This window comes from Chionomys nivalis, chromosome 22 (genome assembly GCF_950005125.1).
Source record: "Chionomys nivalis chromosome 22, mChiNiv1.1, whole genome shotgun sequence".
Taxonomy (NCBI): domain Eukaryota; kingdom Metazoa; phylum Chordata; class Mammalia; order Rodentia; family Cricetidae; genus Chionomys; species Chionomys nivalis.
The window spans coordinates 3,777,644-3,801,026 of NC_080107.1; the positions used below are offsets into that span (position 1 = coordinate 3,777,644).

General features: G+C 42.5%; 1 protein-coding gene across 1 annotated transcript; it reads right to left on the bottom strand.

Moving 5' to 3' along the window:
* Positions 1–3,303: 3,303 nt before the first annotated feature.
* Positions 3,304–14,830, bottom strand: Dusp19 (dual specificity phosphatase 19). The gene is made up of 4 exons (XM_057755100.1): positions 14,486–14,830; positions 10,505–10,551; positions 7,265–7,417; positions 3,304–4,965 (listed from the first exon to the last, which is right to left on the bottom strand). The coding sequence occupies exons 1-4, from the start codon at positions 14,706–14,708 to the stop codon at positions 4,759–4,761; spliced, it is 630 nt and encodes a 209-aa protein (XP_057611083.1). The 5' UTR covers positions 14,709–14,830; the 3' UTR covers positions 3,304–4,758.
* Positions 14,831–23,383: the final 8,553 nt, after the last annotated feature.

The following is a 23,383-nucleotide window of genomic DNA, read 5'->3' on the forward strand; positions in this document are numbered from 1 at the left end:
TGCTTTTATCCAGCTAGGTACGTCTTATTCATACTGTGCCCTAGCTGGCAGCAAACATGCGGTTATAAAGAGATTTAAGCCCTGTGATTAGTTCTTAACAATATGAAATCAGCTGAGGGTATTGCAATGCCTAGGATATCATTTTCAGGTGTATACCAGTTCCTAAGTGATCTTTATGTCACCTTTATTATGTGGCGTACATTTATAATTCTATTCTTAAAATAGTCATGATTAGTACCTAACTCTTTAACTGTTGGGACTAAATTTCTATTCTTCTTGGCAATTTCTGCATGTACTTTGCATTTAAGGGAACTGGGCGTTTTAGATTCCTTTATTGATATATTAGAAACATATCTAAGTGTTCATGTCCTGGTGCCAGAGAAATGTCTGACCTTTCATGTCCTTTATCTTTTCTTTATATGTTCCTACAAGTTTTTAAGGTCATTTTTAAGAAACTGTTTTCCGAGTTCTTAAGCTCTTTGGAGTATATTTATCTGGTTTTGGAATTGAATAAGCAATGATTTGGAAATGAATAAGCCTTAGTGAGTTCTTTCTGCTTACTCTGGACACAAGGCAACTGGAGAAACCGGTTTCTGTAACACACCAGAGCTTTGGTTCCCAGTAAACCCAGGCACAATCATGGCTAATAAAGCAAAGCTAAGAGTTACCATAGTGAAAGCTACAGAGCCTTGAAGCCCATGAGTTCCCTAGAATCAGCACAGGATTTTGCCCTATTGTTTCTATAGGTCCTTGTCAGGTAAACGGGGACTCTCCAAAGGGCCATGTCCTCTAGTCAAACAAGCTCCATTTGCAAAAATACTTACGCGTCATTCCCAGGAGCCATGGTTGTTCTCCAAAATCCAGCTTTATACCTTAGTTTGACTTTAAACTCTCCTTTGTGTGATGCTGTCTGTTCCTACTGCAAATTCTTACCAGTAACCAAAAGCCCCATCTAGTTACCCTCTTGGCATACCAATTTGACTTGTATATCTCAAGGATATGTCGAATCAAATAAAAAAGGCCAATTTAGGAATGAATACTTATTCTCATTAAAGCTGAAAGCCTTGGGATGATTCTGAAATCTCTTCATTTCTTTCTTGTTTTGTTTTTTGAGACAGAGTTTCTCTGTGTAACCATTCTGGCTGTCCTGAAACTCGCTCTGTAGACCAGGCTGGCCTCCAATTCACTGAGATTTGCATGTCTGTGCCTCCCAAGTGCTGGGATTAAATGTTTGCCTCACCACTACCCAGCTAAAAACTCTTCTTTTCAATAAAATTCAATGCCATGGCTTGTAAGACCTACTCTCTAAATATTTTTCAAAGTATCCACTTATTTCTGTTTTTATAAGATTTATTTATATTACTTTAATTAGGTGTAGCTGTGTGTGTTTGTACGTAGGTATGCGCATGTGCATGCAGGCACCTGCAGCAGCCAAAGGTGTCCTATACCCTGGAGCTGGAGCTACAGGCTGCTGTGAGCTACCTGATGTTTGTGCTGGGAACCAACCTCTGGTTCTCGGACAGAACAGTAGGTGTTCTGAACCACGGAGCCATCTCTCTAGCTTCCCCTTCTTTCCATCTTTACTGCGTCAACTAAACCTGGCTTCACCACCTGAAACCTGGACCTAAACTCCTTACTTACCTTGTTTTTCCTCCCAAGTCAGTCAAGGCAATACAAACAAACAGACTGAATCATTAAAACAATGGTCTGAAGATTAGGGATATAGCCCAGGTACTAGCGTGCCTGCCGAGCATGCGTGAAAGCCAGCACCAACCACATAAACCAGCCTTGGTGTCTATGCCTGTTAACTGCAACACTTGGGAGCTGATGGAGAGGGGACCAGAAGTGAAAGGCCATCCTAGTTCGGTAGCAAATCGGAGCACACCTGTAAAACACAAGACCTTGGGCCGGACGGTGGTGGCGCAGGCCTTTAATCCCAGCACTCAGGAGGCAGAGGTAGGCGGTTCAAGACCAGCCTGGTGTATAAGAGCTAATTCCAGAACAGGCTCCAAAGCTACAGAGAAACCTGGTCTCAAAAAACCAAAAGCAACCAAACAAACAAAAAACCCAAACAAGAACAACAAAAAACACAAGACCCTGCCTCAAATAAATGAACTATCATTCTTGAGGCTGGAGAAATAGTTCAGGGGTTAAATGCACTGGCTGCTCTTACAGAGAACCTGGGTTCAGTTCTCAGCACCCATAAGGGACAGCTCACAGTTGTCTGAAATTTTAGTCCTATGAGGGAATCCAATGCCTCCATGGACTCTGCATATACATGGCACACAGACAAATACGCAGGAAAAATATCTATACACATAAAAATGAAAGTAAAACAAAACTTTCTAAGCAAATTATGATTACAACCTTTAATCCTTCTGCTGTTCTGAAAGACTAACATCCGAAAGCTCTGGACCAGGTCTCGATGATCTGGCCGACAGTCCACATCTATGGAAAGCATCCCATGTCCTCCGCCTCAGTGATGGACGGCATCCTATGCCTTCCGCCTCAGTGCTCCCTCATCTCAGCCACATCTCAGTAAGTCTTTCACTTGCCAATGTTTCATGCTCTTCCTCGTCTTTGGCTTTTACATATGTTCCTGACTCAGTTCTGAAAAATCTGCCACAACCCACTCACCTTCAGTCACTCCTACTTATCTTTTAGTATCACAAATGTCACTCAAAAAGCATTAAAAAAAATTCCCTCATAACTAGACAAAGATAAAATTTGCAGTATGCACCTACATAAAATTTTTAAAGATTTTTATTTGTGTGTGTGTGTGTGTGTGTTGCTGATGATGGAAGTCAGGGCCTTTTAGCAAACTAAGCATAGACTCTCCCACTTGATCTGTAATCCCCTGACTCAAACTCAAAACCATATAGCAAATATATAATGTACATAATTCAGTTTTGTTATCATGGAAGCATTAGAGAAAAAAAAACGGTTCAAAGTGTTCTTCCAGGAAAAAAATGTACACAATGTTGAGCATCCTATAAATATTTAAAATTTTTTTATAGATTCATAATTTTTTCCTTAGAAAATATGTTTTTCAATAGAATACTGAAATATAAAATAGATAAATCTTAAGATTATATCTTAAAAAAAATCATCTTTCACTACAAGATAGATTTTAGAGATCCCAGGAGACAAAAAAATATGGCAGAAACCCATAAACAGAACACTTAGCACCCAGGTTAAAAAGAGCAAAGTGGGGGGCTGGAGAGATGGCTCAGAGGTTAAGAGCATTGTCTGCTCTTCCAAAGTCCTGAGTTCAATTCCCAGCAACCACATGGTGGCTCACAACCATCTGTTATGGAGTCTGGTGCCCTCTCCTGGCCTACAGGCATACACACAAACAGAATATTGTATGCGTAATAAATAAATAAGTAAAAAAAAAAAAGAGCAAAGTGTGATAACGCTTTATTTTTAAAAAGCATAAAATTATAACATAAAGCATCTATGCAATCACTTAACGAATAAAAGGAAATGCTTGTAATAGGACCAAATTTAAAAGTCAAAATGAAGATTTGTGTAATGTAATCCTAATTGGTCTTATTAGATAAAAACCTGAAGCCAGATATTAAGAGGTTGAAAGCTGAAAGATCAGAGAAGCAGAGCAGCCAGCCACTAGAGTTCTTACCTCTCCAAATGCTCAGACACTATAGGCAAGGTCTTGTCTCTACAAATCCCTAGACTGGATTCTCTGAGCTCCTGAATCTTCCCACCTTATATTCCTCCCTCTGCCCAGCCATCACTCCTGTCTCCACCTCCCTAGTGCTGAGATTAAAAGACTGGGATCAAAGATGTGAGCTCTGTTTTTCTTTTAGACTGATTTGATCTTGAATAGCCTAGAGAGGTCTTGAACTCACAGAGATCTGTCTGCCTGCTTCCAGGAGTGCTGGGATTAAAGGTGTGCGCCACCACCGCCTAGCCTCTATGGCTAGTTCCACACTCTGATCCTCAGGAAAGCTTTATTTGTTATCAAATATCACCAGACACTTTTTTTCATAAGAGGATTTAAGTTACATGAATTTATAAGCATTAAATAGCTGCTTATATAAGCCTTTGATTCTGGTACTCTTTGGGAGAAGCTGAAGATATTATTTATTTTTTAAATATTTATTTATTATGTATACAATATTCTGTCTGCACATATGCCTGGAAGCCAGAAGAGGGCACCAGACCTCATTACAGATGGTTGTGAGCCACCATGTGGTTGCTGGGAATTGAACTCAGGACCTGTGGAAGAGCAGGCAATGCTCTTAACCTCTGAGCCATCTCTCCAGCCCCAAGATATTATTTTTTAACTTAGAAAAAAAATCTTTACTTTTTTTTGAAATGGTAAGTCTTCACTTAGTAAGTCTACCACTTCAAAAACGTTTTGTTCATGAAATTTTGTATGAGAAAAAAATTAATTAAAAGGCTTCATTGATTGCTTTTCTATCTCTAACAAAAAAAAATTAAGGTTTAAAATTTTTCCTACACATATGTGATTTAGTGATTTGATAATACATTATCTTCTCTTTGTAATTCAAAGAAATACTTAACCAGATATTGCAATACCAAAGTGACGGTAAAATTTAAAAATGTATTAATATTCAGGGCAATACAAGTAACCCCCATTTCCACTGGCAAAAGACAACAGGAAAGAGAAGTTTTACAAGTTTTCTCTCCAAAACAGAGGCCGACGGAGAAGCTGTTTGTCTGTCTCTGCTAGAGCTCAGATCATGGACCACGGTCCCCATCCACTGTGGGCAGTCAGTCACCTCCACTGTTCTCTCTGCCCACTTGGTAGGCGCGAAGCTGTTCTACAAAGCCGGGATTCGGACAAATGGACGGCCTGGCACTTTTCACCAATGACAAAGCTCTGGTGAACTCCATTTCTTCAAAAGTCATCAGGAAGCCGATGACAACGGCAGCAGCCCTTGAAACCCCTGCATTACAGTGAACGAGGACCACGCCATCCTGCAACGGCAGCAAACAAAGTTCACATTAGTCACCTGAGAAAGGTCATTAAATTAATTACACATTCTTAGCAGACTCAAAACTGTCAAGTAAATAATTCATCTTGACTATTTATTTCACAGAATAAATTTCACTGCAGAAAACGAGGACAAATTCATCATCCAACACCTGCTTTCCCCCAGGACTGAAAGGCTCTGATAACGTGGTTGGAATTCTCAAATGGCATCTTCTACAGGCCTCAAGTGACCCAGCTAAGTCAGAGAAAAACCTAGCAACTTACCAGCACACGTATAGAAATAACTGGTGTCTCTGGCTTGGAAATATACGTACAAAATCATTGGCAAGGAAGGAAATGGTGCTGTGGGGACTTGATTCCGAAGGAAGTAAATTAAAAATATTCTTAACCAATCAGCTAGTAAATGATGGCATGGACAACTTATAATACCATGGAATGGAAAAGGTAATTATATGCCAGATGTGAGGCCCATAAATAGAAAACTCCCCAGGTAATTCGTAAATGATACTTTATAAGTGAAGTGGACACAATGCAGGGTGGATGCCGGTTTGGGCAATATTGCATTAATGATGAATGTAATCAATCTGATGGACCAACTTGGCCGACTTGGGGCTTTTAAAAAGTTAATGATCTATAGTGAATGGAGCACACAGTACAGAATTAAACATTTCACCAACCTCATTTCTCCACTCGTCATCTGGCACAGCAGGAAAGGGACAGGAGGGGACCACATTACTAGAAACCCTAGCTCCCAAGCTCACATTACACGACTGCTGTCATGGGCCATTTGACTATTTTAGGCTTGCCAAGCAGCTTCCCCACGATGAAAATACTGTCTTAATCCACTGTATCAAACCTACAAGGGCATCTCTTTTCAAGAATGATTAGCAACAAAAATTAATATTTTGAAATTCCTCACATCAACAAGTCTGCAAGTTTCTTTCTTTTTTTTTTTTTTTTTTTTTTTTTTTGGTTTTTCGAGACAGGGTTTCTGTGGCTTTGGAGCCTGTCCTGGAACTAGCTCTGTAGACCAGACTGGTCTCGAACTCACAGAGATTCGCCTGCCTCTGCCTCCCAAGTGCTGGGATTAAAGGCGTGCGCCACCATCGCCCGGCTTGTGTTGGTCTTCTTTTTTTTTTTTTTTTTTTTTTGGTTTTTCGAGACAGGGTTTCTCTGTAGCTTTTGGTGCCTGTCCTGGAACTAGCTCTTGTAGACCAGGCTGGCCTCGAACTCCCAGAGATCCGCCTGCCTCTGCCTCCCGAGTGCTGGGATTAAAGGCGTGCGCCACCACCGCCCGGCTTGTGTTGGTCTTCTTAAGTCACAAAACCAGCAGATAGTTTCAGATTAGGATTTCATGTCATCTCAGTACAACAACATGCACTCTACCTTAAAATTCTATGCTTCAAAATGCATAGGGGCCAGAGATACAGCTCAGGTGGTAGAGTACTTGCTTGGCACGAACAAGGCCCCAGGTTCCATGCCCAGTCCAGCATAAAAAGACACGGTGATGCACATCTCCAAGTCTAGTGTGAGGGTGGTAGAGGTAGGAAGACCAGAAGTTCGAGATCATCCTTGGCTGCACAGCAAGTTTGAGGCTTCACCTAAGCTCCATGACCCTGCCTCAATCAATTAGTCAATAATTTTTTATAGGCACAGCTACACAATCTCTGCACCTTAGTCATGAAAATGAATGAATATTCATCACCAAGAATCCGCTGACAAGACTAGAGCAGACTGTACCCTTTGGTCCATCTGGCTTCTGACAAATCTGTCAGGATGTATGTAGGTGCTAATACAGCCTCAGAGGATATTTAACTATATATTTACACAGGAAAATTCAGAAGCAGAGGGAGTTTGTATCCCAGTGTTTCTTGGTAAGAACTCAGAAGAAACAAAGCTAAATTAATATGAAAAATAAACTTCTCATTAAAAAAAAAAAAAAAAAACAGACCGCCGGGCGGTGGTGGCGCACGCCTTTAATCCCAGCACTTGGGAGGCAGAGGCAGGCGGATCTCTGTGAGTTCGAGGTCTACAGAGCTAGTCCTAGGACAGGCACCAAAGCTACAGAGAAACCCTGTCTCGAAAAACCAAAAAACAACAAGAAACAAACAAACAACAACAAAACCAATTAGAGAACCAAAAAACCTGAAGGATTTGATGGGTATTATTAGAGGGAAATCTTCGCAATGGTCCTTCACAAATTCAGTAAAACATACAAAAACCGGACGGTGGTCCCGTTTTTGAATTTCTACTTCTGAAGAACTATATCAAAATAAAACTCACCTTCAGTTTTGCTTGCTCAATAAACTGAAAACATTCTGGAAAATAGGACAGGATATTGGTTTCAGGCACATCCAGTATAGAAATGGTCTTATATGTAAACTCAGTAAGAAAGGCATTTTCTACTCCGTAAGCAACATTGAGAATATGGGTCACCTTAAAGGGAAGAACAGAGATGTTTTTTAAGTTCTATGAATTAGATGATCCAGAAACAGACCATATTGTAACTTCCGGAATACGAACACTGAAAACATAACGACTCACTGACTGGTACATGTTCTCTCAGTACCCATACTCAGCAACAATGCTCTTTAATAATACATGCATGAAGCTTCTGTTGCACTCTGACTCCTTGGAGACTGCCATCCGCCCTGCTCTAGAAGCACTGTGAAAATTCAGACCAGGTTGAACTTAACGATACTAAGAACTGAGTGAACAAGGACCTCAGCAGAAAGTACTTAAAGTATCTACTAGGAAAAAATACCTCAGTGAATATTATAGTTGTATATTATTTGTTTTAATAAGTAAACTTATCTTAAGATCAGAGGGCAAAGCAGCCCACTAGTCAGCCATACAGGCCAAGGGGTGGTGGCATGCATCTTTAATCCCAGGACTTGGTTGACAGAGGCAGATGGATCTCCATTAGTTCAAGGCCACCCTGGGCTACACAAGACTGAATCTGTCTAAAAGAGAAACAGAGCTCACACAAAGGTGATCCCAGCACTTGGGATCACACGCATATAATCCCAGCACTGGGGAGGTGGAGACAAGAGCAATATGGCTGGGTAGAGAGAGGAATACAAAGGGGAGGAGACAGGAACTCAGTGGGGTGTGGAGTCTGAGCATTTGTGGAGACAGGATCTCGCCGGTCCAGACCGAACATTTTGTAGAGGAAAAAGGTCTTTCTAGTGGTTGGCTGCTTTGCTTTTCTGATCCTTGGGTGAACTCCGATATTTGGAATTTTTATCATTTGTGCTACAGGAAATCCACACAAAAATCTAAGTGCTGTAGGCAGTGGCGGCGCACGCCTTTAATCCCAGCACATGGGCAGAGGCAGGCGGGTCTCTGAGTTCAAGGCCCCACAGCTACTGGGAAACCCTGTCTCAAAAACAGACAAAACCTCAGTGGTTTTTGTTTGTTTGGTTTGGTTTTCTATTGCAATGAACCACAGGCATTTATGGGGCTTATGAAAGGGACCCAGCCAAAAAGGTTCTTTTTCAAGAAATCCTACCTCTACCACCCAGTGAGAGAAGTGTTGATCGATGCTGGCCTTGGGATGGGACACCTTCTATGACAGGGGTGGTAAGAATTCCTTTATTCTGACTTCGTATTTACCAGGCATGCAGCTTGTCTCAGGCCTCCTACTTAGGCATTATTATTTCCACTGCAAATCAAAATGTGTTTCTGTCTCTGAAATGAAAACACTGTAAAGAGGAAAGAGGAAAAGGTCTGCTTTCGTGGCGTCTCCACGCCATCTTTCCCACTCTCACAGCGACCACGTCCCCGCTTCTCTCATATTCTTTTGAGGTTTCTTTATGCAAATTTTACTTATTGATCTAAGCACTCAACCAGCCAACTAAGCAGCCAGCCAGCAGTAGCTGAGAGCTCACCACAATCTGATCCACAAGTTGCAAGCAGGGAGAAGGGGTAAGACTGTGCCTGGCATGGGCTTTGGAAACCTCAAAGGCCACCCCTAGTGAGACACCTCCTCCAACAGGGCCACAGCTCCTAATCCTTCCTACACAGTCCATCAACTGGAACTTTCTTCTCCCCATAACCAATCAATCGTGAGGAATTTGACCTCTCGGGATACCTCAAATCCACCACTTCTCTCTACCCCTCTGCATTCGAATCTAAGCCAGTCTCAGCTTCCCTCAGAGGACTGAGATAACTTCACAGCTGGTCTGCCCACCTCTAGCTCAAACAAGCCTCCATTCTATTTCCCACACTGCTTCTAATGAGAAATCTCTTTAAAGTGCATTTTTTTTTTTGGTTTTTCGAGACAGGGTTTCTCCGTGGCTTTGGAGCCTGTCCTGGAACTAGCTCTGTACACCAGGCTGGTCTCGAACTCACAGAGATCCGCCTGCCTCTGCCTCCCGATAAAGTGCACCTTTAATCCTGTTATTTCACTGCACAAACGTGCCACTGGCTTTCACCACGTTTTGGATCGTGTCTAAACAAGCATGGCGGCACTGGGTCATGCTTGCCTCTCTTGCTCTTATCTTGGTACCCTTTGTTCTCACACTATCTTCTGATCTCCACCTCTGTCCCTGCAAGCATCAACCTTCTTTTCTCTGGCTTGGGGCTGTCTACACACTCCATCTCTTCTATCTGAATCCTCTTACATCTGTTCCTTCCTCAACCCCCTCAGAGAGAGATTCAAGATTCCCTCCTCAGCCGGGCGGTGGTGGCGCACGCCTTTAATCCCAGCACTTGGGAGGCAGAGGCAGGCGAATCTCTGTGAGTTCGAGACCAGCCTGGTCTACAAGAGCTAGTTCCAGGACAGGCTCCAAAACCACAGAGAAACCCTGTCTCGAAAAACCAAAAAAAAAAAAAAAAAAAAAAAAAGATTCCCTCCTCCAAGAATCTTTTCCTGAGTCCCCAAGCCTCAAACCAAACCAAACAAACCAGGGGCATCATCACTCTGTACTTCCCAAATGAACCGTACACTATACCATTCTATAGAGTTTTGTATTTTCTTTGGGTCCATTCTGAGCATAAGCTTCAAGCGAACAGGAACCTCATGTGCTCCTCAAACTACTCAACATGAACTGAAACTGTGCTTGACATGATAGCAAACAGCTAAAAGTTACTTTGAGGAAATACTGAAAGCAAGCAACAAATCCAATCAGTTGTGTGACGGGAGTGAGTAAGAAGCAGTATTAGCGGAGGCTGGTGTATGAACAGGACTCAGGAATGGGTGGGTCTTTGACAAGCAGAGGTGAGGAAAGTCTGCCCCATACGGAACCGCTCACACATAGGCAGGAAAGATGTGCTTCCAGGGTCAAGTCCATGGTGTTGTGTGAAGGGACCCGAGAAGAACGTGAAACTGGAAAGTTGAATTACACAGCTGTGTATTTAAAGCAGGGGCGATTATTTTGTCGATGCTATTAAAATGGGGCCCAAATTGCACAGATGAAAGGAATCACGCCAAAGTTGGAGCTATACAGTTCCCACGGGATAGGAGAACGGACATCTCTCCGGATGCAGTCCTAGACCTGAAGCATCCGTCCCTGCGTTTACCTTGTACTTCCTCAGTAGCTCCAGATCATGAGCGGCATCCTGTGACCCTGAGGAAATAAATCATACGATCCTGAATATAAACACCACCATTCTGAATCTTCACATGAATTTTATGTAAGGATTCTCTAAAAAACACAACAGCGTGGGAAAAAAAATCAATGCGGGAGAATATCAGTTCAATTTTTGGAAGGGAAATTTGGTAATATTCACCATGAAAAGTTAACTTTTGTATACATCTATGGACTTTCCCATTTTAAATAATTTATACTAAAATTATAGGTTTGCGGTGATTGTCTCTAAGGATATTCACACATAACGTAAAAAACAAAACCAGCAAGCAAAACAACACCAAGTCCAATGTAGGTGCTAAGATAAATAAAAGATGGTACAATTACATAGCGAAATCTGTATAGCAATATGCACCACTAGAAATAAAAATTAAAATAGGTAAGGCATGGGATACATATTCTCAGTATGTTAGGAAATAAATACACGTTAGAGGGGCTTGGAAGACGGCTCAGTGGGTGAAGTACTTTCTGTTTTAGGACCGGAGTTGGATCCCTACCACCCACATACAATTCAGGCATGGTGTGAAATGTACCATAAAAAACAAAAACGTGTTTAAAATCAGAAAGTACATGGAACAAAACATTAAATGTGGGGTTACAGGTGATTTTTTTCTTATGTGAATTGTATTATTTACAATAAACACCTCTTTCTTTTATAAAAGAAGAAAGGGTATTAAGAAAGTCAGACACCTGCAGAGTAAGCTCAGGCCAGCTGGCGAGGGAACATGCAGTAGCTCTGAGGTCCACGGCTCCCATCCACACACTGTACACCGCTAAGGCTGTGCCTCTCCCTTCTCTTTCTGTTGAAGAAGGCTCCCTACTCTCCCACACCTGGAGACGTTCAGAAGGAAATTCTTATCTGAGAATGGCCAGTTAGCACAGAGCAGGTTTCACAAATGCTCAAACGGGACATTTACAACGAAGGATTTCAAGAATTTTTCTTTCCTGAGTCCATTTCCATACACAACACTTTCCCTGCTGTCCTCCTTCCCTGTCTGAGGAATCGGCTTCCCTTGCAGATTTCAGGTCACTGAGCATCCACAAGTACACACTGGGTCCCAGCTGGGAGGCTCCCTACTAAACACGCATTCTGCTTCTTTCTACTCGGAAGTTAGACTTCCAAAAGATGGGCATTTAACAGACGTAGATGGTGGGTACAGAAATTGTCTGTTCTCTCATCTTTCTGTAATTTCCCTGCCACTTTGAAATACTTCACAACTAAAAGGTAATTCTCAGCTGTCAACTCTAGGAAGTCTTACCCACGTCGGGGATGGCAAACAGGTTCAGATAAATTAGTTTAAATTTAATATTTATTGAACATACCATCTTTTAACGAATTACTTTGATCTGTTTGCATTTTAAAACAGTAAACCTGCAACATGGCTTAAATGAAATTCTTTCCTTTTTCACCCCACACTGACTACCATGGTTCGTGTTCTCGTTCTCTCTCTCTCTCAAACTTGAAACAGACAGGTCAGGCTGATGCTATTTCGGAGACAGTTGGTGTATATTCTGTGACTTCAAACTGTAACCACATTGACATTAACAGTCTGTGCTTGCGGTACTGAGGTACATACTCCACAGCTGGGTCTCACTCTGCTGCTGACGCTGCCCTCACTCTGCAGCCCAGGAAGCCGTGAGCTACTTATTATCCCGCCTCAGCTTCTGGAACAGTCACCACTGCAGTTAATTAAGATTCTGGTTTTTAAAGTATTTACTTATTTATTCATTTACTTTTTATTTTTTTCCATTTATTGTGAATGTAAGAAAGAAGGGGAGAGAAAGTGGCGCACGCCTTTAATCCCAGCACTCGGGAGGCAGAGGCAGGCGGATCTCTGTGAGTTCGAGGCCAACCTGGTCTACAAGAGCTAGTTCCAGGACAGGAACCAAAAGCTACGGAAAAACCCTGTCTCGAAAAATTCAAAAAAAAAAAAAAAAAGAAGGGGAGAAAAAGAGACAGAGACAAAGGGCGGATGAAGACAGAGCGTGTGCCTGGGGAGGTCAGAAGCAGCTTCAGGAGGTCAAATAACTGAGAAATGCTCATATACATATTATCATTCTGGATACAGTGAACGAGATCTGAGCCGTCCTGCTCAGTCAAATCATTCACTTAAGGTTTTGCTGTTCATTTGGTGAGATCATATATTTTTTTCCATGAGCTGAAAAACTAGATGGCCTTATTTATTCAATCAATTTAAAGAGAGTTAGTGATATTTCATTTGTATTTTAATAAATAAAGCTTGTCTGAAGACCAGAAGGTAAAACCAAGCCACTAGAGGCCAGGCCGTGGTGGCTCACACCTTTAATCCCAGTACTAGGGAGTCACATGCCTTTAATTCCAGCTCTAGAGAAGAATATAAGGCAGGATGAGACTGAAATTCATTCTCTTTCAATCTGAGGATTTCTTTGAGGTAACAGCTCTCTAAGTGGCTTAACCACTTTGCTTTTTTGATCTTCAGATTGGGCCCCAATATCTGTGTCTGGGTTTTTATTAATCGTGTATGATAAGTCTTAATACTCATGGTATAACAATAACTTACACTCCTTGAGTGTTGTCAAGGAAACATTCACAATGCCAGAACAACTTTATCGGGTGTTACTTCAGGTAAGCAGATGGTTTGGAGGGTAGAGAAATGGCTCAGTGGCTGGGAGCATGAGTTGCTCTCACAGAGGACGGAGGTTAAGTTCCCAGCACACACATGGTGGTTAACAACCATCCTTAACTCCAGTTTGAGGGAAGCCGATGACCTCTTCTGATCTCTGAGGTTACCATGCACACACATGATGGACATGTAACATGCATACAATACATGCACATAAAATAAATAAACTAAAAAAAATACTTTAAGCAGATGGCTTTGGAGGTCTAGAGAGAATAAATGCATTGCACCACCTAATGTAAGTCTAACTGCAAGCAACACAGTATACCGACAGAGGGTAACAGTCCATCAGACATGCAACTGATGCCCAACTCTGCTGTTTACTGAATCTGTTATCTGTGCAAATCACTTACCTAGTCTTAAAGCCCAGTCCCCAGTTGTAACTTGGAGATCTTTAAAAGCATTGTATGTGTATACTTCATATTGTGGGTATATCTAACTCCCGATTCTGCGTCCATGTGTTATTTTCTCATTCATAAATGTGAAGTAATGCAGATCTATGGGATAGACTGGTTTCTAAAGAACACCATACTAGATCAACAAGGTAACTGCGGAGTATTCGCCGGGCGGTTGTGGCGCACACCTTTAATCCCAGCACTCGGGAGGCAGAGGCAGGCGGATCTCTGTGAGTTCGAGACCAGCCTGGTCTACAAGAGCTAGTTCCAGGACAGGCTCCAAAGCTACAGAGAAACCCTGTCTCAAAAAAACAAAAACAGAAACAAAAAGAACAACAACAACAAAGTGAGTTCTCTTACACACTTTCTTCTTTTGCTATCTGTGGGCGAAGCTTGTATACAATTCAGTATTTCCACATCACAAAACATGAGGCCATCAGACTTGTAGGTGTAAAATAGAAGCCTTGTTTTCAGCACAGCAAAGACAGACACCGTGAGCAGATGCTAGAGGAAGCAAGTTTTCAGCGTCCTTCCAACGGCCAAGGAATCACGTGCTTATTTGCATTTTTAAAGGATATGGTCTTTTTATAAAACAAGAAAACACAGCATCCCGTTAGCCTCCAGAGAAATTTAAGAAAATAAGAACATTTCTTCTAAAATTCTAGAATCAGGTGTCAACGTGATAAGAAGAAACGTCCCTATTTCGTTCCTAACCTAAAAAAGTAAACACTTCAACTTTTCATCAGGATAGCTGATAATGTTACTGTGCATGGGGGATTATTACGCATAGAGGAAGCTGATGGCAAAGGAATCCAGTTCAAAGGACTCCACAACACAGTGGCCAGTCAGTCTACTCACCCAGAAGCAGCCAGGGCTTAATAATGCCAACCTGCAGGTCCAAGCTAAGGTCCTGCACGTAGCCACAACCATCCCCACCGCCGGGCTCCGCTTCCACAACTTCAACTGTGGCATCTTTCCAGGTCTCTATAAGTTTCTTCCCAGCTAGCGTGGTCACCCTGGTGCACTGCTTCCTGAGGTTATTCCGGGAGAATGCTTGGATTTCTTGGTTCAGGGAGTGCATTACATGAGCGGAGGAGGAAAGGCGGCAGACACAAAGACACACCGCCCTCACCGGGCGTCACTACCTGGAGCTGGAGCCTGCAGGTGACAATCGCTCGGTTTAGAGCAGCCCAGTCCCGCTGTCCCGAGCGCCGCTGTAAGGCCAGAGCTGATTGGCCGCTGAGACGCAGGGGCTGATTGGATGCTGCCTCCCACCTGCAGCCGGAAGTTCTGGGTCTTCCGGGTCCGTCACGCCCCTCTGCCGGGCTGGTCTTCAGTGTTCCATCCCTGCTGAGTTCTGCACGCGGCGTGGTCTCTCTGAGACACACTCGGGGAGAGCTGGTGTCTCCTGGCTCTCCCAGGGCACTGTGTTCCGGGACGGTCCGACTCCTGACGGTGGTGCGGTGGCGATAGCTGCTGAGCCACGGTCGCCTCCGGAGGCTGCTCCTCCTTTGTCCTCACTTTTTTCCCTCAGCTGTTACTCCTAGGACAGAGTTGACTAGATAAAACCACTGAGTGTCTTAGTGAAGCGCCAGCTGAAGTACAGCATAAATAAAAGGTCGTTTTAAATAGGTTTCTGTAGATGAGCAAGGCTGAAGATGTGTGTCTTCTGACTTTACACGCCTTATACGGAAAGCATAGCAGCCATTCTAGACGTAGTTGGGAAAAATTAAGTATACACAGAAATTTTCCAACTGATAAATAGGGTGACGATTCTGCCTGCTAAAGATGATTTGTTTTGCAAACGAACTGCAAGATTTTTTCAACTGAAATTTTCCTCATTGACCCTTACTAAATGCAATTTTATGATAATTTGAGTACAATGTATAAAGACTTAGAAAAATGTATTCTCCAACATTACATACAAATGTTTCTGCTGCTTTTAAAACTTTCTGTCATGAAAGTAAGTTTATGGGCTGACTTTTTGTGTTTCTTCACAATTATAGGTTACTGGAATTGCAGGCTCAAGTGTCCTGATAGTTGGAGGTAAGACCTTTGGGAGGATAATTGGTATTGTATTAAAACATATGACAGGATTAATGGCTTCATGAAAAGGCACAAGAACTTCCTTCCCTTACCCTGGGCCAGGTAAAGGAGGACAAAGGAAGTTGGGAGAAGTGGGTGTCAGTAAACCAGGAAGTAGGAGCACACCAGGAGCCTTGCAGAGGCTAGCATCTCGATTTCGTATATCTTGATCTCCAAACCACAAAAAGTAAATTTCTCTTGCTTATGCAACACAGATTATAGTGTTTTGTTTTCTCCTTCGAGTGGAGTTTCACGCTCACCGTACCTGGCTGGAACTCCGGAGTGAAGTGTAAATTATTTGTCTCCTTTAGTCGATCACAGGCTCCTCCAAAACAACTCTCACCATAAGTCAGTCCATGTACTTATCCGACAGTGAGCACTTACCGCACAATGTACTCTGCTAACAACTTTTACACACTTAATAATTTAGACATTATGTCATTTTTACCTCACCACGAACTTAGTATATATAATAAATATTTATTTAAACAAATCCACAGTTTACAGCTTGGGAAACTTGGATGCAGGGAGAGTATTTCACAGCTACGATTTGAACCACAAGTAAAGCCTGGGTGCGTTCCAGTTCAGAGCCTCAGTTTTTGGGGGGTTTTTTTGTTTGGGTTTGGTTTACTTTTGATTTTTTTTCAAGACAGGGTTTCTCTGTGTAGCAGTTCTGGCTGTCCTGGAACTCACTCTGTAGACGAGGCAGGCCTTGAACTCACAGATGTCTGCTTGCCTCTCCCTCCCAATGTTGGGATTAAAGGCCTGAGCCACCACCACACAGCTTCTTTCTTCTTTGCTACAGAATCCTGCTTTGCCCCTCAAAGTAACAGTAGCCATAATAACAATATTATACGTGCCAGGGGCTGCATAGTTTAAACACATTAGTGTTTAACTCTGAGTCACCAATAATGCATCCGTGTCACATTAGGAGAAGAAAGAAAAGAGCTTCCCCTTGGGGTTGTTTATCCAAAAGTGAACCCAGACTTGAATTCTCTACTTCATGTTGCCTGTGTCTTCCATCCTGTCTGAATCTGTGCCTGCCTGGAGGCTGTCTTGTGACTCTGTCCCTGTGTCTGTGTTTATATCTGTGGCAGTCCCATGAGTCTATCTGCTGTCTGTGTGTCTGTCCCTGTGGGCCTATCTGTGTGTCTATGTGTTTAATCTGTGTGTCTATCTTTTCTGAATACTGCAGAAATCATCACATGGGGAGGAATGATATACTTTATAGAAATCTTTAACAGAGTTTACAAGTTCAATATCAGCCCCAAGTGATCCATACAACAAGCAGTGCTACAAATATCATTGTTTATCAGCCAATATCCAAGTGCTTCTTTAACGTTTATGATGCATATTCACTTTAGGATATTGCTTTTAACCTCTGCCGTTTTCAGCCAATGATACACATGTATTTTTATGGATCAGGGGCATAGAAGAGTACATATATTTAAATTACAGATATGTACTAGCTGGTAGATTTGTTATATTGCTTTATTAATATAGTTTAAACAAACAGGCTGAGTACATGGTAGGATAGCAGTCTTAAGTGACCTCAGGGTGTATTAACTCTGGCTGTGAGGTCCAGCAAAAGATCCACTGTCTTAGAATGTAAGAAAAAATTATTGTAATCATTGCCATAAGGTGCTGTTATAGTTGTTATGATTATTAGGGGGAATAAAAAAATTCTGTTTTGTGGAGCATGTGTTCGAGTGGAGGGAGCAAGCAGGTGTGTGTGTGTGTGTGTGAGAGAGAGAGAGAGAGAGAGAGAGAGAGAGAGAGAGAGAGAGAGAGGAGAGGACCATGGAGGAACATTAAATGCTAAACACCATGGTGAAAGAACAGTGTGCTGCTAGCTACCGGTTGGTGAGAGAAGGCCCATCCAATAAAGCAAACTTTGAAACAGGCTTGAGTGACGTGCAGAAGTCAGCATTAGAGGTTTCTGGATAAGAGAGTCATACGAAATGTCTGTGCCGTGCACTGAGCAAGTGTCTAGACAACAGAATGCTGAGAAGTGAGAGAGGTCGGTGCGGGGCTCAGGGTTTGGCCCGGTGGCTAACAAGGCTTTAGTTAGTTAGTTAAGAATCAATGTTGGAGGGGATAGGGATAGAGAGATAGCAAGAACTTTGTGCTGTATTCTTAGTGAGATCAGAAGTCACCAGTGAAGCCATTGGTATAGTGATCCCTAAAGGTGACAATTTCTTCAAGGTCTACCTCAATTTCAGAAGGCTACTATCAAGAGCACACCCCTCACAGAGTGGATGGTATCCATGAATGATTGACATGAGAACCTAGAGACCTGGTCATCTTCTAACTTGGTACAAATCTAAATGGTCACTGTAACTCTAAAGGGTAATATGTGGTTGGCCTCGGCTGTCATAAAGTCTATATAATCACGTGACTTCCTTTCCCCTTCCACATGTACTGATCCAAGAATACTTTTTTTAAAAGATTTATTATTTATTTTATGTGCATGGGTGTTTTGCCTGCATGTGTATCTGTGTACATCACACATGCAGTGCCTGCAGAGATCAAAGCAGAGTATCAGATCCCTGGGAACTCGAGTTACAAGTCAACTGCCCTGTGGATGCTGAGAATTGAACCTGGGTTCTCATGTAGATCAGTCAGTGCTCTTAACCACTGAGCCATCTCCAGTCAACCCCAAAAGCACTTAAAAAAATTTGAATGCTAATCTATACCTCAATCTGCTTCAAATGAAGCTGAGTTGAAAAGCAATATGTTACTAATTCTGCAGAAGGAAAAAAATCAGAAGCAACTAAGTTTGTGAGGAGGCTACTCCTGCAGTCAGAGAGGAAGATGGCGCTTGCGTGGGCCAGAGTAGCAGCAGAAAGGGAAGTAGCAAGGTATATTCTACATAAACGTGTTCCTCACCTTAAGATGAAGCTATGCCCAAATCCATCTCATGCTGACATACTGTTAGGCTGGAAATACCTTGGATATGCTGGACCTATTGAATATTGGAGCATAGTCACACACCCTTAATAGAACATTGTTAGTTTGTTTTTTCTCCTCTGGATGGTGAGGCTGATTGCCAGCTGACAGCTTTCCCTGCCTCTGCCCAGCATTGCAAGACAGCATAGTAACTCACATTGCTATTCTAGGCAAAGATAAAGTTTCAAAGTACATTTTCCACACATGATTATCATCTTTGCAACATTATAAGGGAAAAACATCATATATCAAAACATTACAACTAGGGACAGTTTGTATATGAGAATCAAACCACAAGGAATTGCTAATAGGATCAATGCAAAGGATATTTGGATAATTCCAAATCATTAGCCGAATAATAATTTGCCATTTATTAATAAAAGATTAATGCAGAAATGAGAAGCAATTTGTGATATATTGTGTGTTCTGGCTAGTCTTATGTCAACTTAACACAGAAATTAGAGCTATCTGAAAGGAGGGAACCTCAGTTGAGAAAATGCCTCTCTAAGATCCAGCTGTAAGGCCGTCTCTTAATTAGTGATTGATGAGGTGGGGGCAGCCCACGAGGGTGGCATCATTCCTGGGCTAGCGGGCCTGGATTCTATTCTCTAAGAAAGCAGGCTAAGTGCTTATTTTGAATGGAAACTGAGGAGCAGTGGATCTGGGGGAGGAGAGACTAGAAACGGGATAGGAGAAGCTGCAGTTGGGATGCATTGTATGGAAAAAGAATAAAGAAAAGATAATTTTTTTAAAATGGCAGGAAAGGGAGCAAGTCAGTAAGCAGCACTCCTCTGTGGCCTCTGCATCAGCTCCTGCCTCCTGGTCCCTGCCCTGTTTGAGTTCCTGTCCTGACTCTCTTCAACGATGACCAGTGATGTGGAACTGTAAGCCAAATAAACTCTTTCCTCTGCAACCTGCTTTTTCGCCAAGAAGTTCTGTGACAGCAGTAGAATCCTAACTAGGACATTATGCCTAAAGTAACTGCTGTTGGAGTACGGGCATCCAGTGGGCAGCTATTCACAGGGTCTGAACTTCCCCAGAAGCTATCTTCTGAAAATGTACCTTTTGGGGCTCAAAGATGCCATTCAAATTTCTGAACTGAATGAGGGAATGTGGTGCAGAAAATTGGCAGAGAAGTCTTATGTATGGTCCCATTCGGGCATCAGAAAAATGGGGAGCCCTCAGCATCAGACGTGAGAAGATGCCCAGGAATGAGTGGCAAAAGAGACTCCTGAGACCAAATCAAAAAAAAAAAGTTTTTTTTTTTTTGAAACAATGTGGCTTGTGTTGTCATATGCCAATAAATGCCATCAACTGAGACTATTAGATTTAGATTTATATTAGATCATTAGATTTCGAGCCACCCCCAATAAAACAGGTATTATGTCCAGCACTGTTCTAGCGCCATCCCATGTAAGCTGCCAGGTACTCAGTGAAGTAGATACAATACACTTACAGAAAAAGCTCGTTTAATCTGGATAGTGATGGAGTAGCCCTTGGTCACACGGTTGGGATTTGTTAAGTTTTAGTAACAAGGTTGATTTAATACAGCTCTGTAACATAAGAATCTGTGGACTTTGCACATTTTGTAGAGGTTGTATAGAATTATTTCTTACATTTAGATAGCTGCAGTCATTCTTGATAATACTGTGCCCTCCACAGACATGTCCCCAGGCCAGTTTTCCCTGGGAGATAGCTCAATCGAGACTCCCTTTCCTGAAGATCTGGGTGTTGTCAAGTTGAAGATTAGGCTGACTAGGGCAGACATCAGTGCACTGATCTTTCTATGTTATCTAGTTTCATGTGTTGTTTCTTGGGAGAGGAACTAAGGTCCAGAGAAATAAACCAATTTTCCAAATGTTACATCACTTGTGATCCCAGATCCCTTGATTCAGTATACAATGCAGAGTCTTTGTATCGAAAGTATTTTGGGTAAAATTATTCACAAAGCTAGCCTGGGTGCAGAGGTGTGGGCAGAAGCACCATACTGGGCTCTGTGGTGCTTGCAGGAGAGAAAGAAGCAAAATGCTATGAGAACCAGGACAGAGAGAAAAGGAGGCATTTCACCCATGGGGTGGCATCGCCTGTGTTCCACCGTGATCAGTAAGGGGGCCACTCTGGGAGAGGGACCCTTCCCTTCAGGAGCATCATTTAACCTCTGGGCTGCACACAGTCATGCTAACTTTAATGAGAGCAGGATTAGGATGAGATCAGGCTAGTAACACTCCCTTGTGGAGGGGTGGAGGCCCACAAGGCTCCTCCCTTCCTGAAATTATGAGACATGAGCATTGACGATGGGTGGGACTCCCCAGCTGTGCAGCTCTTCATGAGTCACCCAGAAGACTGGAGGTCCCCTCAGTGTGCGGCAGCCTTTGAGTCACCCAGCCTTCTGTAACCCATTGATTCACCAAAAGGGACTTGAATAGACTCGGTGCCATCTCTGTCTGAAGTGATCAGATATTCATTTCCTTTACATATAAATAGATTTTATTTTATATGTGTTGTTATTTTGGTTTTATATATATATATATATGTATGTCTGTGTGTGGGTATCAGATCTTAGAATTGCAGACAGTTGCCACACCTCCCAATAATGCCAATCGCTATGAGTTTATGAGGGCCAATTACATTCAAACTTTCACACATGGGCTTTTTAAACCTCAAAGCCCACCACAAGTAAAACTCTTCCTCTAACAAGGCCACACTTCCTAGTTCTTGTACTCCTTTCATATAGTTCCATTCTCCGTATGAGCCTATGGGGCAATTCTTATTCAAACCTCCACAATGTCCAATTTATTGTAACTTTTATTTATGACTAGTAATTTCATTTGTTTTATTATTTTAGCATTATGCCATATTCCAACCTGGGAAAAAAATCAAACAACAACATAATATAACTTTAATTTTTTTCTAATGAAGTTGAGCTTTCTTCTGTAAGACTTTAAGACAATCCTGGGGGGCTGTAGAGATGGCTCAGTGGTTAAGAGCATTGCCTGCTCTTCCAAAGGTCCTGAGTTCAATTCCCAGCAACCACATGGTGGCTCACAACCATCTGTAATGAGGTCTGGTGCCCTCTTCTGGCCTGCAGACATACACACAGACAGAATATTGTATACATAATAAATAAATAAATATTTAAAAAAAAAGACAATCCTGAAGCCATTTCTGACAACTCTGAATCCCCTCAGCTTCCGTGCCATAGTGCTTCCCCTCCTCCCCTGGGAACCAAGGACCTAACAGCTGCACATGCACGTACTCAGTTCCTGAACAATTACCCATATACGTATGTTTTGATTCAGTCCCCTGAGAAACGGGGTCAAAATGACCTCTTACCTCATCTGATCTGGCAACAGCTCTCCAGCCAATTATTGGTAATAGCCCTTTCAAATAAGTCAATCATAATAGTCAAAGAACAACCCCCCTTGCTTCTCTGGCCTTCTCCTTTAAAAGTAGCCTGTGCCAGCTATTCGTGGTCTCTCAGCTTCCCGAAAGCTGAGGGACCCTGTCATGACAGAATTAATAAAATCCTCATGCTTTTGCATCGGCTGTGGTGTGAGAGGTGGTCTCTGGGGGTGACTCCTCCTCGGTGTTTGGACGCTAGAGTCCAACACTTCATGTCATGAATATTATTAGTGACATTAGTAGAGAGAAGAAGCTAGAATTGTGAGAGACCTTGATCTCATAGATTGTGAGATAATTTTGGCTCTGTATCTACAGCATCCAATTCTGTGCCATCACCGAGTTCCCATCACCGGGGTTGTCAAATCTAGACACGAATTATTTTTTTACCCTAGGAGTATCAGCATACACTATCTGGATCTTGGTAACTAAGACCCTTGGCTACTAAGTCCTAAGTCCGATTTCTCTCATGAGACAGATGGCAATAGACCTGAGATTCTGACCCCCCCCCCGTACAAAGGTGTCGTTGTATAAAGTCTCCAGTCAAGTAACTTACAGATTTTTAAAAGCCGTATGGAACAGTAGTGAAAACCAAAGTTAAAATAAGATACTCTTCATGGGTTGGAAAAGGAACTTTAAGATAAGGTTACTGTGCAAAAACCCAAAGGCTGGGAGTATTCATTGATTGATTACCCCCACCCAGAATCAGAATTCAGGCTATTATCCCTATTGTTGAAGATATTAAACCATGTAGAACAATGAAAGGAATCAGGGTGGGACAGAGCTGGAAGCTCCCTCATGACTGTGTGACATTTGTCGTGCTTGAAGGAAGTGTGTGGGCTGCTCTGAGAGAATTGCCAGCAGGCCTTCCCAACTATGGAGCTTGTGTTTTATGCTACAATACACTAGGTAAGACGTGTTCACTTGTGCAATCAGTGCATAACTTCTATGGATGAAAACAACTCTTCTAATTAGATTTCAGGCCCTCCCATAGGAAGGAAGCCATGTTTGGTACTGTAAGCCCTGGCAGAAGTCTGTGACTGAGTAAATCATAGGCCTTAAGGCAGCTGCATATTACTGCTGCTATCAGTCAAAGGTGGCTTCCATTCTGCAGTAGGCAATGGTTACTGTGAAGGCATATGGCTGGTGTGGTGGTTTGACAGGGAATGGCCTCCATAGGCTCATATACTTGGATGCTTGGTCCCTGGTTAGTGGAACTGCTTGGGAAGGATTAGGAGGTGTGGCCTTGTGGGAGTAGCGTGGCCTCTTTGGAGAAGTATGTCACTGGCATGAGGCCTGCTACCTACAGATCAGTACGTACAG

Excerpts from the sequence above, each read along its gene's own strand:
- Dusp19 (XM_057755100.1), bottom strand. The coding sequence starts at position 14,708 with ATGCACTCCCTGAACCAAGAAATCCAAGCATTCTCCCGGAATAACCTC. Across the intron at positions 10,552-14,485 it reads TAAGCCCTGGCTGCTTCTGG|GGTCACAGGATGCCGCTCAT; the intron begins GTGAGTAGACTG and ends TTATTTCCTCAG. Across the intron at positions 7,418-10,504 it reads AGCTACTGAGGAAGTACAAG|GTGACCCATATTCTCAATGT; the intron begins GTAAACGCAGGG and ends CTTCCCTTTAAG.